The sequence below is a fragment of the Cyprinodon tularosa genome, unplaced genomic scaffold (genome assembly GCF_016077235.1).
Source record: "Cyprinodon tularosa strain WSP-4 unplaced genomic scaffold, ASM1607723v1 ctg221, whole genome shotgun sequence".
Taxonomy (NCBI): domain Eukaryota; kingdom Metazoa; phylum Chordata; class Actinopteri; order Cyprinodontiformes; family Cyprinodontidae; genus Cyprinodon; species Cyprinodon tularosa.
The window spans coordinates 119,982-139,180 of record NW_024038824.1 but is presented as its reverse complement, the minus strand read 5'-3'; the positions used below and the strand labels follow the sequence as shown (position 1 = coordinate 139,180).

The 19,199-nt window shown below is 39.5% G+C and overlaps 2 protein-coding genes across 2 annotated transcripts; both read left to right on the top strand.

Moving 5' to 3' along the window:
* The first annotated feature begins 1,866 nt into the window (after positions 1–1,866).
* Positions 1,867–3,874, top strand: LOC119784225 (tripartite motif-containing protein 16-like). The gene has a single exon (XM_038286177.1). The coding sequence runs from the start codon at positions 1,900–1,902 to the stop codon at positions 3,559–3,561; it is 1,662 nt and encodes a 553-aa protein (XP_038142105.1). The 5' UTR covers positions 1,867–1,899; the 3' UTR covers positions 3,562–3,874.
* A 7,392-nt stretch (positions 3,875–11,266) lies between these two features.
* Positions 11,267–12,850, top strand: LOC119784216 (tripartite motif-containing protein 16-like). The gene has a single exon (XM_038286164.1). It carries the CDS (start codon positions 11,282–11,284, stop codon positions 12,848–12,850), a length of 1,569 nt encoding a protein of 522 aa, XP_038142092.1. The 5' UTR covers positions 11,267–11,281.
* The last annotated feature ends 6,349 nt before the right edge of the window (positions 12,851–19,199 follow it).

Below are 19,199 nucleotides of genomic sequence, written 5' to 3'. Positions count from 1 at the left end.
CTAAAGTTCAGCATTTATCGGTTTACAGCACAGCTATCGAGAAAGCGGACCAGACATTTTATAGAAATGCAGTCATTTAGAACACAGAATCCCTCAGTTGCTTTAATAAAGTTTAAGAAAAAATGTATTTGGGCAGCCTTTGGCAGTGCTATCTAAACATTTGTTTGGTTTCCAGTCTAACTTTTGTTCCATTTTCTTAATCATTTCATCATTTACATCTTTTTATCAATCATCTTATCTTTTTTGATATAACCCTCTTATTTTATAGTGTCACTTTTATTCTATTTAATGATTTGTGTTGCTGCTTTACCGCTGCAGTTTACTTTTCCTTTTTTTTCCCCACATGTAAAGCACTTTGAATTTTCTTGCCAATGAAATGCGCTATAGAATTCAACTTGCCTTTCTTTGCAGGTTATATAATTAACAGTAACATTTATATGGGTTCCCGAAAAAAAAACCTGAGGTCGAGGTTGAAAAAAAAAGGGGAACGAAAGCATAAAATCAACTTTGAATATATAAGGAGCAAGGCTTATTTGTCATGATTTTATCTAAGGCTCGGACCCACATGCAGTGAAACCAAACAGAGAGACACGGATGAAAAGTTTGACGGGTTTTATTGAAGATGTTAAAGCTGAAGTCTGTAAGCTTTTAAAAATCACTTTTTTGTTATATTGGCTAAAACTGTCCCTATGCCCAGACAGCAGTACATGTGATATGTAACCTGTGAAAAAAACTGCTTCAATTGGTACCGCCTACTGCCTGTATTTCAATCTGGAAAGAATAATTCGGGACGAGTCAAAACAACCAATCACAGCAGGATGACTTCCTGCCGAGAGGCAAAGACAAAAAGTTAAAACTCAGGGAGACAAGAACTCAGTTTTACTTAGAGAAAACTCAGCTTGGCTAGAGTACCAAAAACTGGCAAACACTCTGGCGTAGAGGTAGTGGCAATCAGCAGCTTAAGAGCACTCCGTTAATGAGGTCCCCTCAGCAGGTGTGTGAGGAGGTAAACCGGAACCAGGCGCCTCCTGTTGGTGGAAGGGAGACAAACACAAAAACAAAACACACAGACAGGAGCCCTGACATTATTGGCATTTAAGAAAAAGTGCCATAAAGAATTGGATACAGAAAACAGAGTAAGATGGTAATCTAAGATTAAATGGAGGCTTCAATAGAGGAGCAGAGAAATTATTAAAAACAGTAACAATTTGACACACTATATTCATTAATAGACTACTCAGAAAACATCAACAAGTTGCAAAAAATCCAACACTGTGATGGAATTGAAACCATACAACATGCATTGATAATATTACACTTTAATTTGTTTATATAGCGCCAGTTAACAACATATATAATCCCATAGCACTTTAGAGACAATTCAGTAAAATCATATGGATAGATTGGTTAAAAGTTTTCTATCCAGCTCATTGCATCAAGTCACTGACTTTGCAGAATGTGCTCCTTCTGGATGCTCATGAGGCCAAAGTAGACATTTGATTGCATTATGACTCTGCAGCAAAAAAAAAACAAAACAAAAAAAAATACTTTTAACAGGGAAAAAAACCTCCTGCAGGAAACAGTATCAGTGTGAGCTGCTGAAGCTAACTGGGGTTTAATGAGTCCATTGATATAAGCCCTAAACAGTTAAGACAGTAAAACTTTCAGCATTACTTTACTTTTTTACTTTAAGAGCCCTTTTCCTCCTGGAATCAAGGCTGATATTCCCTCCTCTTCTCTCCACTCACCAGTTTAAGCTGGGTGGAACAAACATCTGCAAAATTCAAAAGCTGATTGGTTGTAGCCACTGTGCTGACAAGTGATTCATAGATTACAACTTCAACCTGTTTCTGTTTGCAGGAAGTGAAACTCACACAGTCACTGTGACTGAGAAGAGTAATGGAGCAGAATCAGCTGGACCAAGAAACCTTCTCCTGTTTGATCTGCCAGGATCTTCTAAAGGATCCGGTCGCCATTCCCTGTGGACACAGCTACTGTATGAGATGTATTAAAATACACTGGGATAAAGAGGATCAGATAGGAATCCACAGCTGCCCTCATTGTAGGAAATTCTTTATACCGAGGCCTGACCTGGAGAAGAACACCATGTTAGCAGCTTTAGTGGAGCAGCTGAAGAAGACTGAACTCCAAGCTGCTCCTGGTGATCACTGCTATGCTGGACCTGAAGATGTGGCCTGTGATTTCTGCACTGGAAGAAAACTGAAAGCCATCAAGTCCTGTTTGGTCTGTCTGGCTTCTTACTGTGAGGAACACCTTCAGCCTCATTATGATTCAGCTACATTTAAGAAACACAAGCTGGTGGAGCCCTCCAAGAACCTCCAGGAGAACATCTGCTCTGATCATGATGAGGTGATGAAGATGTTCTGCCGTACTGATCAGAAATGTATTTGTTATCTCTGCTGTTTGGATGAACACAAAGACCATGACACAGTGTCAGCTGCAGCAGAAAGGACGGAGAGGCAGAGAGAGCTGGAGGAGAGACGAGGAAAAATCCATCAGAGAATCCAGGACAGAGAGAAAGATGTGAAGCTGCTTCAACAGGAGGTGGAGGCCATCAATCACTCTGCTGATAAAACAGTGGAGGACAGTGAGAAGATCTTCACTGAGCTGATCCGTCTCATCCAGAAAAGAAGCTCTGATGTGAAGCAGCAGATCAGATCCCAGCAGGAAACTGAAGTGAGTCGAGTCAAAGAGCTTCAGGAGAAGCTGGAGCAGGAGATCACTGAGCTGAAGAAGAAAGAAGCTGAGCTGAAGCAGCTCTTAAACACAGAGGATCACAACCAGTTTCTCCACAGCTACCCCTCACTGTCAGCACCCAGTGAGTCTACACACTCATCCAGCATCAATATCCGTCCTCTGAGACACTTTGAGGATGTGACAGCAGCTGTGTCAGAGCTCAGAGACAAACTGCAGGACATTATGAGAGACACATGGACAAACATCTCATGGACAATCACTGAAGAGGAGTCCCTACTGTTAGAAGCAGAACCAAAGAACAGAGCTGGATTCTTAGAATATTCATGTGAAATCACACTGGATCCAAACACAGCAAATACACAGCTGTTATTATCAGAGGGGAACAGGAAGGTCAGAAGAATTGATCAACATCAGTCTTATTCTAATCACCCAGACAGATTCAGTTGTCCTCAGGTTCTGAGCAGAGAGAGTCTGACAGGACGTTGTTACTGGGAGGTGGAGAAGAAAGGGATAGTTTATGTAGCAGTCGCGTACAAGAATATCAGCAGAGTAGGAAAAGGGGATGAATGTAAATTTGGATATAATGACAAATCTTGGGCATTAGATTCTTATCAAAACAGCTCTAGATTTGGTCACAACAACATCTGGACCTCCATCTCAGACGCTGGTTCCTCCAGAATAGGAGTGTACCTGGATCACTCAGCAGGTATTCTGTCCTTCTACAGCGTCTCTGAAACCATGACTCTCCTCCATAGAGTCCAGACCACATTCACTCAGCCGCTACATGCTGGAGTTTGGGTTTACTGGACTGGAGGTTCTGCAGAGTTTTTTAAACCCAAATAACCATTTTGTTATTTCTGAATGTTATATTCCTAAATGGCATACATGCATTATTCTAGATGAAAACCTAAACTTCTCTGGAATCTAACTATCCTGCTATAATATATGTATCGATGTATTTAGATAATCTTGTTTTTCATGGTAGGCCACTTCTTTGATTTTACTTCGGAGAATCTTTTGGCAATGAATCTATTAAAATCTCATAAAAAATTGCAAAGGAATATCTGAATCTTTTCAAGTCAAGTATTTTGTAATTCAAATTCAATTAATTAAATTGGAACAGCTGAAAATATTTGTCAAAATCTGAAAAAAATGCTAAGAAATTCAAATACATTAGAATTAGCCTGAAAATGAAATAAGCCTGTGTAAAATATGATAATTTTACTCACCTTTCAAATATTCATTTAGGGCATTTATTTTATAAAATAGACTATCAGAAAATCAGTATTGCTTCTATTGGCTAATATAAAGTAAGCTGGGCTACATGCTGGCATGAATGAGTTAAAACTATTCTAACAGGTCCGTGGAACTAAGCTATTTACCATTGATTGGACGACAGGCATTATCTAGCGCCTTATAGCGCCTTTTAGGACAGCCAATAGCGGCCTTTCTTGCTAGGCAGTTGGCAATACTGGTGAAGGGATGAGAGGAGCAGAGAAGAGAAGCTATTAAAGAAAAATTCTAAATTTTGACAAAAAAGTGTTTAAATATATGAAAAAACTTATATTTAAATTGAAATGGGTCTTAAGAGTTCAATAAGTTCTTGTTCTCTGCACATCCCCTATTGTTGAGTTCTTTCTATAATGTGGCATTTTGAAACAACTTTGTCAAGAAGAGCCAGCACCATTGCTTCCATGCAAAATCCTGCAGGCAAGTGTTAGGACAACTCAGTGACAGCACTAGGGGGATATTTCATAATTTGGATATTTAAGAATATACTTTTGACACAGGCTGTGCGCTATTCCTAAGCGCAACCTGCCAAATGTTGAAAGGGCAATATTATTGCCATTACTGTCAATAGTTAATAGACATTTACACATTCATTGATATGATTTTACAGGGGATGGTCACTTATTTTTATCTTATTTCTAAGATCTATTTAAGAAGGGGGATGCCATGCCCCCTCAACTCGAGTACCGATAACAAGGCAACTCCAGAACTCTTTCCACATTCCTCATTCTATCTCTATTCTGCAGTTCTGCATATATTTATTACTTCAACCCCTAACATAATGTTAGGGGTGGTCTTTCCTTGTCATGGTTGCTTTTTTTTTTTGGTCAGGTCCTATTTGGCAGTGACACCGCCCTGTAGGAAAATATCAGCCCAATCCCACAGTTGAGCGGAATGACACTATTTCAAATAGAATTGTACTTTTGTGGGTTAATGGCGTCTTTTCTGTTCTTCCTAACTTGTGATTTTCTGCCACTGTGACAAAGATGCAACAAACCAGTGGAAATAGAATTTAAATGTAGGTTTTTACTTTAACATTAGGCCCACCTGCCAAATTCCAGTGAGTCTGTAAAATCAATGTCTTGATGCAATCAGCTGGTTTCCTTAGACATAAAGCTTGTAACCAATCTATGTATATTTGTCACAGTGGTGCTGGAAGTTTGACAGGACCCTAATGCAGACTGAAGCTGAAGGAGTTTTGAGGTTTAATTAACCAAAAGTTCAACAGAAGAAAAAACCAAAAAATATAAATCCGCAAAATCCAAAATTGCTCAAAACCAAAAATACTCACAACAAGAATGGGACAAAGTAATGACAAACCAGCAAAGAGTGACTGAACAGGAGGAGATTATATGGGAGAGAGAAACAAAGATAATATGGTAATATTTCCTTTGCACCTCAGTATGATTTCATAAACAAGACCTTTGCCCAGAAATACAGAGTTAGATTTGTTTTGCAAATAGCATTTTCTGAGATAGGTGCTCCTTGGTTAGCTGCTTTCAAACAGCAGCTCCAGTGTTTTCACATTCTTTCTTGAATCATTAAAGCCTACGGTGGGTGTGACCAACACATACAAAGATGAACAAGTTGACACACTACATTCCTTTTTACAAAGGAAAAGCTACAGGCCACGGCAGTTTCAACTGCAGCAGAAACTGAGAGACAAAAAAGCGCTAAATGTTGGAATCTGTAAATCATATACCAGTCTTATGTTTACATTTTATCACTGCTGCTTATATTTTATCACTGCTGCACTTTAAAATGGAAATGTCTTGAGAGCTGAACTGATAGAAATGTCTTGTTGTATACACTTTGTGTGTACAAAACAACAATAAAGTGTAAGGTAAAAGGGGAAAAATCTGTTTGACAATCCTGCACAGAAAGTAAGATGTTAAGAGCATGATGCTGAATTAGTGAAAACAATTGAGATGTATATTGAGTCTCATCCAGAGAAGAAGCTCTGATGTGAGGGAATACATCGGATCAAAGCAGGAAACTGATAAATGTGAAGCTACAAGTAAACAGTAGAAGCTGGACACTGAGCTAAAGCAGCTCTTGAAAACATGTTCTGAAAAGCTACACATAAAAGCCAAAAACCCGTTTGAAATTAGCTTCCTTCAGAAAGAACATCCAGAAGGGGAGGGCGAAGTTGAGGATAAAGCTAGCCTGACCATCCAGACTGACTTACACTGTTCACATGGCATATAACTGATGCCCTGTGTCAGACAGTTTGACTGAAAAAGCAAGGATACATCAACTGCCCCTTCTGCTTCTTGACCACATGTAGATTTTTGGTCAAACTGTTTTCTGTTTAAAATCATACAATTTTAGTACACCTGTTTTCTGGTAGGATGGGTTAAACTCATTCACACTTAATACTCCACCACATATGACCACCACTATAAGTTTATTCTACTTTCTATTGGTGACAATGATACCTGGACAGATGTCAAAATGTCTTTACAAAAACTAAGAAAAGTTCTGATTGCCTTTGATATAAGTCCATTCTGTGGTGAACTTTAAATCAACATTTAAATCTTTCATATAAATAAATCAACAATTCGACTACGAATTAAACAAAATTAAAGATTTATCTTTGTTACAGGTATTGATTTCGGTCAACACTCAATTTTTGGTCTGACACAAACCTCCAACCAACACCAGAGAGCACTGTCGTCCTGGTAACTGTTACGCACAGGAGGTTAAAGCTCATATGTTAAGTGTCAGTTGGGGAAAGATTAAGCAATACAGTTTTTTCTCAATTCTTTACAAACAAAAATTGGTACCCAGGACTTATCAGTCATATTGAAAAATGCCTGCCTCAGTTTTAAAATTTCCAATCAGGGCCACAGGTGAGACCTTCTGTGTTGGTTCAATGGAGGCCATGGAAAGATGCAGCATAGTTTGTTTCTTGCAGTTACCACATGCACTGTAACTTTTATTTTTGTACGTTGTGCAACAGCTATGTATTGCTCATCCCAGTAGGTGTGGCAAATATGTTATTTAATCAAGTAAGATTTTGACTTTATGTTAGGACAATAACAGCATAAATCAAGTTCAAATCACGGTCATTGAGATAAATATGGACATATATGGAATACATTCACAACAACTTTCTGTCATAATAGGAGTTTATAAACAACAATAATTTATTTCCAAGCCAGATATATTTCAGTAAAAAATATTGACTAAACTAAACGAACTGAACTTAAAAAAACTACATCTGATGTTTTTAAGAGTTAACTGAAAACCTATTTAAGAAAGCATTTTAATTCTAGTCGATTAAGGGTTGTTTTATGACCATGTCTTATGTGACTGTACATATATTTTAAACTTTTAACTAATTTAAATGCCTTCAAACCAATTCCAATGCAAATCCAGGGAATATTTTGTTTTAGCTTTACAAACAACAGCTCAAAACATGTCAGTGCTTTAGAGTTTCTTGGTGTTCCTGATCATGACCTGTTCTGCCTCTTAACCACTGAGCATGCCTGTTCCTATCTGACCTCAGTGGTGTGAGTGTTTTTAGCATGCCTGAGTGTTTCTGATTACCTGATCCTTACCTGTTCTGCCTCTTAACCCCTGAGCCTGCCTGTTCCCATCTGAACAGTTAGCCTGAACTGTCTTTAGACTCCTAGATCTCTGAGCCTGTCTCTTCCTATTCTGATCTACTTGCCTGACCTGGCTTTGGACTCTTGAATATTGTCCTGTAGCACTCTGGGCAGCGCCTGCTGCATCCTGATGGCAGTCCAGCGGGTGAATCCTACTTCATTCTCTGGTCACAGACTGAACTGTTTAATCAGGTTATAATCATCCTCTGTCAGATTATCATGCTCACTAACCTGTGTTTCTCTCCGGCAGAGGTTCCAGTCTTAGACGGCAAAGCCGCTGCTACTGCAGATCCGTGGTCCGTGTTTTAAATAAACATTTTTTGAGTAGTCCCACTGTCTGTCTTGCCTCGAATACTGGGTCCTCTGATTTGAGGATGTCAGAAATGGCTTGTTTTGTGTCTTGTTGGTTCGCTCTGGTTAGCTATTGTTAGCCGGTAAGCTTTTAGTTGCCCTGACAATAGCAGCCTCTTATCTACACATCACCACTTTGCTCAATACAAATCTCAATGCTGTCATATCAAATACATTGTGCTCATGGATAACTGTTCATTTATAGGATTTAATGAAATTTGATTGATTTGAATGTTACCAAAAACTCCAGCTGCTTATCTGTTATATTATATGAGACATAGACTTTTCATCTGTGCTGCTAATCTGATGGACCGTTTTTCAGTGCATCACAACAGCGGAGCTAATTGATTGAATTTTAACAGAGACTCTAAATTGAGGACTCATTGATTTCCTTTTATGTTTACTGATTATTTTATGTATCCTATATTTATTTAACATGTTTGTAGTGCTCACATAATTTATCAAAAACTTGAACAGAGAGAGACATATTTTTTGTGTGTGCAGAAAATGATTAATAACTCTGCTTGAATTGTAAACCAAGTTATTAACATTTATTGATGGATAAGACAACTTGGATTTTATCAGCCAGTCCAGAAGCCTGGCCACAAAAAGGTAAGCAAGTTATCACCTGGTAAATGAGCAAATTGACAGCTGTAAACACTTGAGCCACATTCAGATTATTGCTTAGCCTTGACTGGCAGAATTCATTAGTTATCTGTAACTGTAACCTTGGTTACAGTTAAAAATAATTTCAAAGTCAAACCAATAAAAGTAACTCAGTTAAATGTTTGCATGCCCCCTTCACCACAACGTAACATTTCTCAACCCTATTCCTGCTCTCAAATATAACTTAACGCAGGTGGTAACCAACACCTGCTTAAGGTAAAAGCTGATTGGTTGCTGCCTCTCTTCACTGACATGTGCTTAATACATTACAGCTCCGACCTCACACAGTCACTGTGACTAAGAGAAGAAATGGAGCAGAATAAGCTTGTCATGTCTGGCTGAACCTTACGGACCCACATGCAGAATCTGGCTCGGACACGACTGAAGGGAGAAGAGTTTATTGTTAATTCAGCCAACACAGAATGGAGAATAGCTGAGAGTCTCTTAGAATACACTGCCACAGGCTGTGCAGGTGGCTGGAGGTGCGCTGAGGGAGGAGACGTTGGTCACGGAGCTGTCACAGAGGTGGTGAAGAGCGGTCAGTCAGACTGAGGCGTTCGTCAGAGAGTTTTCACTGGAGCGGTGGAGAGCGGGCAGGCTGACAGAAACTACAGGTGCTGGTCATAAAATTAGAATATCATGAAAAAGTAGATTGATTTCAGTAATTCCATTTAAAAAGTGAAACTTGTATATTATATTCATACATTACATACAAACTCATATATTTCAGATGTTTATTTTGTTTAATTTTGATGATTACAAATGACAACAAATGAAAATCTCAAATTCATCATATCAGAAAATTAGAATATTGTGAAAAGGTTCAAAATTGATGGCCCCTGGTGCCACACTCTAATCAGCTAATTAACTCAAACCACCTGCAAAAGCCTTTAAATGGTCTTTCAGTCTAGTTCTATAGGCTACACAATCATGGGGAAGACTGCTGACTTGACAGTTGTCCAAAAGACGACCATCGACACCTTGCACAAGGAGGGCAAGACACAAAAGGTCATCGCTAAAGAGGCTGGCTGTTCACAGAGCTCAGTGTCCAAGCACATTAATAGAGAGGCGAAGGGAAGGAAAAGATGTGGTCGAAAAAAGTGTACAAGCAAGAGAGATAACCGCACCCTGGAGAGGATTGTGAAACAAAACCCATTCAAAAATGTGGGGGAGATTCACAAAGAGTGGACTGCAGCTGGAGTGAGTGCTTCAAGAACCACCACACACAGACGTATGAAAGACATGGGTTTCTGCTGTCGCATTCCTTGTGTCAAGCCACTCTTGAACCACAGACAGCGTCAGAAGCGTCTTGCCTGGGCTAAAGAGAAACAGGACTGGACTGCTGGTGAGTGGTCCAAAGTCATGTTCTCTGATGAAAGTAAATTTTGCATTTCCTTTGGAAATCAAAGTCCCAGAGTCTGGAGGAAAAGAAGAGAGGCACTTCATCCACGTTGCTTGAAGTCCAGTGTAAAGTTTCCACAGTCAGTGATGGTTTGGGGTGCCATGTCATCTGCTGGTGTTGGTCCATTGTGTTTTCTGAGGTCCAGGGTCAACGCAGCCACATACCAGGAAGTTTTAGAGCATTTCATGCTTCCTGCAGCTGACCAACTTTTTGGAGATGCAGATTTCATTTTCCAACAGGACTTGGCACCTGCACACAGTGCCAAAGCTACCAGTACCTGGTTGAAGGACCATGGTATCCCTGTTCTTAATTGGCCAGCAAACTCTCCTGACCTTAACCCCATAGAAAATCTGGGTATTGTGAAGAAGAAGATGCAATACACCAGACCCAACAATTCAGAAGAGCTAAAAGCCACTATTAGAGCAACCTGGGCTATCATAACACCTGAGCAGTGCCACAGACTGATCGACTCCATGCCACGCCGCATTGCTGCAGTAATACAGGCCAAAGGAGGCCCAACTAAATACTGAGTGCTGTACATGCTCATACTTTTCATGTTCATACTTTTCAGTTGGCCAACATTTCTATAAATCCTTTGTTTTTATTGGTCTTCAGTAATATTCTAATTTTCTGATATGATGAATTTGAGATTTTCATTTGTTGTCATTTGTAATCATCAAAATTAAACAAAATAAACATCTGAAATATATGAGTTTGTATGTAATGTATGAATATAATATACAAGTTTCACTTTTTAAATGGAATTACTGAAATCAATCTACTTTTTCATGATATTCTAATTTTATGACCAGCACCTGTAAGCTGCAGAAGATAGGATCAGCACGCTGAGTTAGACGCAGAAGGGATCCGTCCAGGAGCGCTTCGATAAAACCTGGGAATCCAGAGACACAAGAGGTGAGCTATCAGGAAGCTTTCAACAGGAATCAGATTAAACTTTCTCGAGGGGAATTTCACGAGGGCTAGATTGGTAGCTACCAGAATATGGGGACCATCAGGCGTGGAAGAGATGGCTGCAGCTCCTTAAATCCCTCTCAGGTGGATGGGTTGATTGATCTCAGGTGCTCAGACAGCCAGCCACGCCCACCTGCAGTGCTCCAGAAGAAATAGAGAAACACTGCACTCAAGGGTTCTGACAAAGCTGGGCCGAGAAACCTTCTCCTGTTTAATCTGTATGAATATATTAAAGAATCCAGTGACTATTCCCTGTGGACAAAGCTACTGTATGAGCTGCATTGAACTGCACTGGAAAAAAGAGGATCAGAAAGGAAACCACAGCTGTCCTCAGTGCAAGAAAACCTTTATACCGAGGCCTGATCTGGAGAAGAACACCATGCTAGCAGCTTTAGTGGAGCAGCTGAAGAAGACTGGACTCCAAGCTGCTCCTGGTGATCACTGCTATGCTGGACCTGAAGATGTGGCCTGTGATTTCTGCACTGGAAGAAAACTGAAAGCCATCAAGATCTGTTTAGTCTGTCTGGCCTCTTATTGTGAGAAACACCTTCAGCCTCATTATGATGTGGCTCCACTGAAGAAACACAAACTGATGGAGCCTTCAAAGAACCTCCAGGTGAACATATGCTCTCAACATGATGAGGTGATGAAGATATTCTGCCGTACTGATCAGAAGTGTATATGTAGTCTATGTTTATTGGACGAACATAAAGACCATGAAACATTGTCAGCTGCAGCAGAAAGGACTGAGAGGCAGAGAGAGCTGGAGGAGAGACGAGGAAGAATCCAGCAGAGAATCCAGGACAGAGAGAAAGATGTGAAGCTGCTTCAACAGGAGGTGGAGGCCATCAATCACTCTGCTGATAAAACAGTGGAGGACAGTAAGAAGATCTTCACTGAGCTGATCCGTCTCATCCAGAAAAGAAGCTCTGATGTGAAGCAGCAGATCAGATCCCAGCAGGAAACTGAAGTGAGTCGAGTCAAAGAGCTTCAGGAGAAGCTGGAGCAGGAGATCACTGAGCTGAAGAAGAAAGAAGCTGAGCTGAAGCAGCTCTTAAACACAGAGGATCACAACCAGTTTCTCCACAGCTACCCCTCACTGTCAGCACTCAGTGAGTCTACACACTCATCCAGCATCAATATCCGTCCTCTGAGACACTTTGAGGATGTGACAGCAGCTGTGTCAGAGCTCAGAGATAAACTGCAGGACATTCTGAGAGACACATGGACAAACATCTCACTGGCAGTCGCCGAGGTTGAGGTTTTGCTTTCCGGGCCAGAACCAAGGAGTAGAGCTGGTTTCTCGAAACATTATTGTGAAATCACACTAGATCCAAACACAGCGCATGTGTGGATAGTACTATTGAATGGAAACAGGACAGTGACAAGGTGGAATCAACATCAACCTTATCCTCCTCATCCAGACAGATTTTTTTCTCCTACTCAAGTACTTAGTAGACAGCATCTGACTGGACGTTGTTACTGGGAGGTGGAGTGGGTAGTGAGGATGGAAAAAGTTCTTATTGCAGTAGCATACAAGAATGTCAAAACAGTAAGTGCACCAATTAGTGTGTTTGGATATAATGATATTGCTTGGTCATTAGAGTGTTACGGTAATCTTTTTAGAGTTGGTCATAACAACAGGTGGACCGGTTACAAATTTCCACCGTCCTCCAGAATAGGAGTGTACCTGGATCACTCAGCTGGTATTCTTTCCTTCTACAGTGTCTCTGAAACCATGACTCTCCTCCACAGAGTCCAGACCACATTCCATCAACCACTATATGCTGGACTTTGGGTTGGAACGAATGACACTGGTGAGTTCTGTAAACCCAAATAGATTTTCTCTCTTCTTTCTGATACTATATACTGTTCTAATGTCTTTGTTCCACTGTCCTAGTATTCTTCTTTTTTTCCAAAGTTGTACTCTGTGGATTGAAGGTTTTAATGCATAAATACAGACAAACTAACCTGACAACAGCCAGATGCATGTCTCGCTCCGCCCAGCTCCACTAGGCGGAGCGAGACATGCATCTGGCTGTTGTCAGGTTACAGACAAACATCATTGCATACACAAAGCTGATCTAGAAACCAACAGTGACAGTGTCTCCTTGCCTTTGTATATTAGAATAGAATAGAAATCCCCTTTATTGTCCCACAATGGAGAAATTCTGGTGTTTACAGCAGCACAAAGATTATAGAAAAAAATTTTCACACAAATATGGACCTTAGACAATGTGTAAGAAAAACATACCAGTGAAGAGTTAAAGCTACAGTGTGTAACTTTTAGCGACATCTAGCGGTCAGACTGCAGACTGCAGCAACATGAACATATCCCCCCACCGCTTCTCCCCCCCAACAGTACGGCGAGCGTTACGGGACAAAATGTCTTCCACGACGTCTGCATCACCTACCTTCTCAAGTGATGAGGTTTGTTTACATAGATAATTTTACAGATAGTATTTAATTAGTCTGTGTAGGGTATAGATTTCATGTAGACTTAAGATAATAAATATACCCGTTATTTTTTCTACATTGTTGTGACGTTTTGGCGATCTCGCAATCACTAGTTTGTTGGCTCTGCGCTGCCGTAGCGCAAAGATGTCTGCCTCCATGGCTGCGAGACCCGCTCCTATGTAATTATAAATAACGAATTCTAAGGCAACGCAAATATTAAGGTTAAGAGGCTGAGCTCGTAGATGATGATAAATAACATAGTTATGTATAATATATTACATGTCTGACTGTATATCCCTGTAATTATTACACACTGTAGCTTTAAGATATACAATAAAATACTGTACTGTAAAGTGTTTTTACAATATATAAACTGTGCTCCTGGAGACTAAATAACCAATATATAGCTATGGACATTTTTACAGCAACGGACATTTGAAAATAGCAGCAACATCAGAGAGGTGCAAACATGACAGCAGCATGTTATTTAACTGACTAAGATAGAAACTGTGCAAAGTCAGCCTGAATGTAACAACTAATTGATGTTGTTGGTTATAAAGTCCTACAGCTTCTGGGAGGAAGGACCTGTGACAACGCTCAGTGGTGCATTTAGAGTGTAGCATTTAGGGAGCTCTCCAGTTCTGCATTATGCGTTACTCCTGTAATAACTCCTTGACACATTTTATCTGCTCGTGAAGATGGTGTGTACTCTTAATAACAATCATCATTGTTCTTAGGGCTTTAAAAAGGATGGGTTCTTCCTGGAACCCTTCTACCTCTACCTTTCTGAGTCTGTATGTAGGCCTTTTCCCATCTTTCATCAGTTGTATGCAGCACTGCTTTGAAATTCTTCTTTTCTCACAACCTCATGATAACTCTGTCCCATTCTAGTCTCACTGAGTATGAGTTATGCTGGTAATGGAGAATTGATTCTCAAGTTATTATTTAGCCAAATAGAAAGCTGTGAAGTCTAGACCTTTGAGGACCGAGTCAAAAGGAAGTTTTTTCTTCCTCATGGTCTTTTTACTTGCTCTAGCAGACCAGCACAGTTGTGTTATATTGAAAATCTATGCTTTCATTGGGCCTACATTGTTTTTAAGGCTTTTGTTCAATTGAATCACGTAACTTAATTTCAATAATCTGCTTATCACAATGTGTTGATTAATTCCATGGCAATGAGAGTCTGTAGGACTGAACTTTCCATGTTTTACTATTTCTTCTTCTAACTGTAACTGTAACTTTGTGAAACTTGTATAATTAATAATTATCAAAATCAATCAATCAAAATCATTGTCATTATCAACTATATCTTTCAACTCCATCCTGATTTAAATATAGCACTGTGCACCACATATAATTTGCACATACAATCTTAGTAGATCCCCTGTAACAAACCGATTATTTGCATGCAGTTTTTGGTTTCCAAACCTGCTTTATTCTCCTGTTTCAAATGATGATAGATAAGGTCCTGTGTCTGTGTTCTAGGAGCAATAGAGGATATCACTGCTGATGTTTTATTTTATTCTTTAACGACACAGGAATATCTCTCCACATGAAAATGGAAACTTGTTTGGGCTTTTCTGCTTTAATATTTGTATAACCTGATTTGAAAGTTCTGGTTGTTCTTTTAACTTTTTTGTAGAACAAATGCTCTCATTTAAATCAGATAAAATTATTGTCAAATTGACTCAGTTTTCTTTATGTAATCCACAGAACAGAATTGAATTTAACATCAGTTTAGTTCTAATGCTCTTTTCTTCTAAAGCCTTTAAATAAAAAAGCAAGTTTGTTGTCTAAAGTGCAGAAACATTTACTCCATATGTCTCATGTAGATTTAAAGATATTTATAGAGACATAAAATACTGTTTGACTTTCTTGATGGAGGATGAAAAAGACATTTATATGCTGTGGTGTTTCATTCTAAAATAAAAGGTAAAAAACTCTTTAACAAATGAGGAGATGATAAGATGTGGTCCTTTTGAGTCACACTTTTCTTCAAATTTAATGATCTGTGTTAATCTTATCTTTATAATCTCAGTAAAACCTAAACCAGTACAAAGCTTTTTTCATTCCTTGATGTTTGGTAAATGATTATCAATATATAAAAAGTGTAGATTATAAAATAGAAAATAGATTAAAAATAGATTACTGTAAAAATAGATGTGCTCAAGTAATGTAATGAAAAGCGTAAGCGTAACCCATCGTGTCCTGGATTGTTGATTACCTGACGGGCAGACCACAGTATGTACGCCTACAGAACTGTGTGTCTGACAGGGTGATCAGCAACACTGGGGCCCCTCACCTCATCCTTTTCACCTCAGACTTCAACTATTGCTCTGAGTCCTGCCACCTTCAGAAGTTTTCTTATGACTCAGCAATTGTTGGCTGCATTGAAAAGGGTGAGGAGAGTGAATACAGGACGATAGTGGGCAACTTTGTCACTTGGAATGAGCTGAACCATCTGTAGCACAAGGTGACAAAGACTAAGGCGCTAATAGTGGATCTAAGGAGGACAAAAACACCTGTGACCCCTGTTTCCATCCAGGGGGTTCCTGTTGACACTGTGGAGGAGTATAAGTACCTGGGAGTGTAATTTAACAATAAATTGGACTGGACTAGAAATACAGAGGCATTCTACAAAAAGGGCCAAAGCCGACTCTTTTTCCTGAGGAGGCTGAGGTCCTTTAACATATGTGGGGCGATGCTGAGGAATTTTTATGAGTCTGTTGTTGCTAGCACGCTCTTCTTTGCTGTCACATGCTGGGGCAGTGGGTCGCTGAAAACAACAGACTGAACAAACTGATCAGGAGGGCAGATGATGTTGTGGGGGAGGAGCTGGACACTCTGATGACCGTGGCAGAGAGGAGGATGCTCTCCAGGCTTCAGACCATCTTAGACAAAGACTAACATCCTCTCCAGGACATACTGGTCCAGCAGACGAACTCCTTCAGCAGAAGACTCCTTTTACCCAGCTGCACCACAGAGCGCCATCATTCCTGCCTGTGGTCATCAACCTCTACAACACCTCCCTCAAGTGATTTAGACACACCACCTCTGCAATTGACATTTATTCATTCCTTGCACTGTTTTTGCACAACATCACTATCACTTTATTTGGACTTATATTTATATATATATATATATATATATATATATATATATATATATATATATATATATATATATATATATATATATATATATGTTTGTAAATCTGGAGCGTGTCACAAAAGTTATTTCCCTCTGGGTTTATTAAAGTATGTCTGATTCTGATTAAAAAGTAATGACATTTTTCATATTTTGGTAAACTTTGAACGTCAAATTGACTTAAATAATAGACACAACCAAGTGCAGGAGAAATTTATACCAAGTTTAGACAGAAAATTCAACCTTTTTTATACGCCTTCAGTTTTCCTTCTTCAAGTATTATCAATGCCATACACTTTAAAATTATACACAACCAAGTCAGGCACAGGCTTTCACAAATGGAGCAGTACGGCTTTTGCCATAGTGTTCTACTTGATTAATGCATATTGATAGCTTTATTATGATTCATGCAGGGAGTATTACATATTTTATGGAAGAAGATTTTATAAAGAAGAAAGAAATGAAAGAAAGAGGAGATAAAAGGGAGATAACAATAAAACATCAGACTGCTTCATTACCTGCAAAGAGATGTATAAAGAATAGCACAACCAACGGATATAGTATAAGAGATACAATAAAGTAAAACCTTGATACTATCGCTGAAGTATAAGTAGTATTATTTAATTAGAAATGTATACTGTGGTAGCTGAAGATCAGAATATGGGCTTTCTGTATGGAAGTGAATCTCTAAATACCTGGAACCAAGCACCTGCAGTTTTTTGTGAGAGTGCAATTCTGCATGTAAAGTTTATCCAAAGGAAAAATGCTCAAAAGTGGTTGTGAGGAGCAAAAGAGATGCCCCTCCAGAGCGCCGGGGGACCCAAAGCCCCAGATGCCCAAAGGGATCCGAAGAGCAGGAGGGGCCAACCAAGGAAATCCATTCCCTCACCAAGGGAGGAGGAGAGATGGCCCCAAGGAAAACCCCCAGCCACTGCAATGCCGGAGCCATGGGGACTAGTTTGCGGGCTCCCCACGGGCAGCCACCAGGAATAAGCCAGTATCCGCCAGGGCACCAACCCCCAAACAGCGAGCACCACCAATGCGGCAGTGAGCCCAAGCGCCAGCCAACGGAGGGGGGCAGGACGGGGGGAATGAGCTCCGCACTAAGCAGAGACTTGAGATGTTCTTGGGAGAGGGAGCAGTTCCGACCCGAACCTGACAAGTAAAGTTACAATAACTAAAGTTACAACAAATAAGTGTTATACAACAAATAACACTCACATCCAATAATCCCAGGACTGAGGAACGGCCACCATAGTGATGGATTTATACTGGCTTTGTATTTCATGGCAGAAGCGAAACAGGTGTATCCTATTGGTGGTGATAAACAAGTCCAAGCAAGTCCTGACTTTGTTGCAGTCAATCAGTCGGTGGGGTCAAAACACTTGCGTTTCTTTCTCTCTCTCAATCTTTTTTGTAACAAGTTATCAAGTGAGGTGGAGGTTTGACAGGACCCAAATGCAGACACAAAAGTGTTGTTTGGTTAATAGAAGGTTTAATAACAAAGGTTCAACAGAAGCAAAAATCCAAAAACATAAATCCACAAAAATCCAAAAATACTGAAGACCAGGAATACTCACAACAAGGGGGCAAAGAAATGACGACAAACCAGCAAAGAGTGACTGAACAGGAGGAGAATAAATGGGAGAGAGAAACAAAGACCAGGCTAATTAGCAGATTGGAAGCAGGTGTGAACAGAGGAGGCAAGAAGGGAGCTAGGGAAAAGGAGACTAACACAAGAGGGCAAACAAGAAATATCTAAAGAACTCATACACAATCAAAAATAACTAGGATAACTCAGAGATAAAACTTGAACAGAACCAAAACCATCACACAAGTAACTAAACCAAACATTGAATGTATCAGAGTAAAAAAATAAAATTGAGTTCAGAAATATAATGAAGTAGTGAAATTTATAAAACAAAAAATGTTATACAAGATGAAAGTATAAAGTACTCCAAAATATACTTAAGTACAGTAGTGAAGTATTTTTACTTTGTTACTATACAACACTGGTCAATTCACTCTACTCACTCTACTCACACTCAGCTTGTGATAAGAAAGCCGGGTACTAGGGTTGGGAATTGAAAAGGTTTTCACGATTCCGATTCCCTTTTCCATTCTATGAAACAATTCGATTCTTCATCGATTCTTTTTTCGATTCCAATTTGGGGTAAAAAGGAGAACAAACAGTTTGATTATCAGAATCAACTTTGTTTACTTAACTATTGCACAATTTTACAAACTCAACAGGATCAAGATGTCCACAGGAAATATGAAACTGGAGTAACATCTGTGTTTAAATGAAAAATGAATACAAGAACAAACTTAATAACCAACAATGTCTAATAACAAATGATGGAATAATAATATATTTTAAATAACAAAAAATACTAATTATAAAACAGTAGTAGGGAAAATTAACAGTTCTTTTGCAGAAAGATGAGCATATCTGCTTTTTCTGGAAGGATACGGGATCTTTCAGGGCTTAAGGTGTCTCCAGCCGTGGAGAACACCCTCTCAGATGGGATGGAGGAAGCCTGCACACAGAGGTAGTTTTCAGCTAGTCCAGATAGCAAGGGCAG

Bases quoted from the DNA above. Each gene is read 5' to 3' on its own strand.
- LOC119784225 (XM_038286177.1), top strand. From the start codon at position 1,900: ATGGAGCAGAATCAGCTGGACCAAGAAACCTTCTCCTGTTTGATCTGC.
- LOC119784216 (XM_038286164.1), top strand. From the start codon at position 11,282: ATGAGCTGCATTGAACTGCACTGGAAAAAAGAGGATCAGAAAGGAAAC.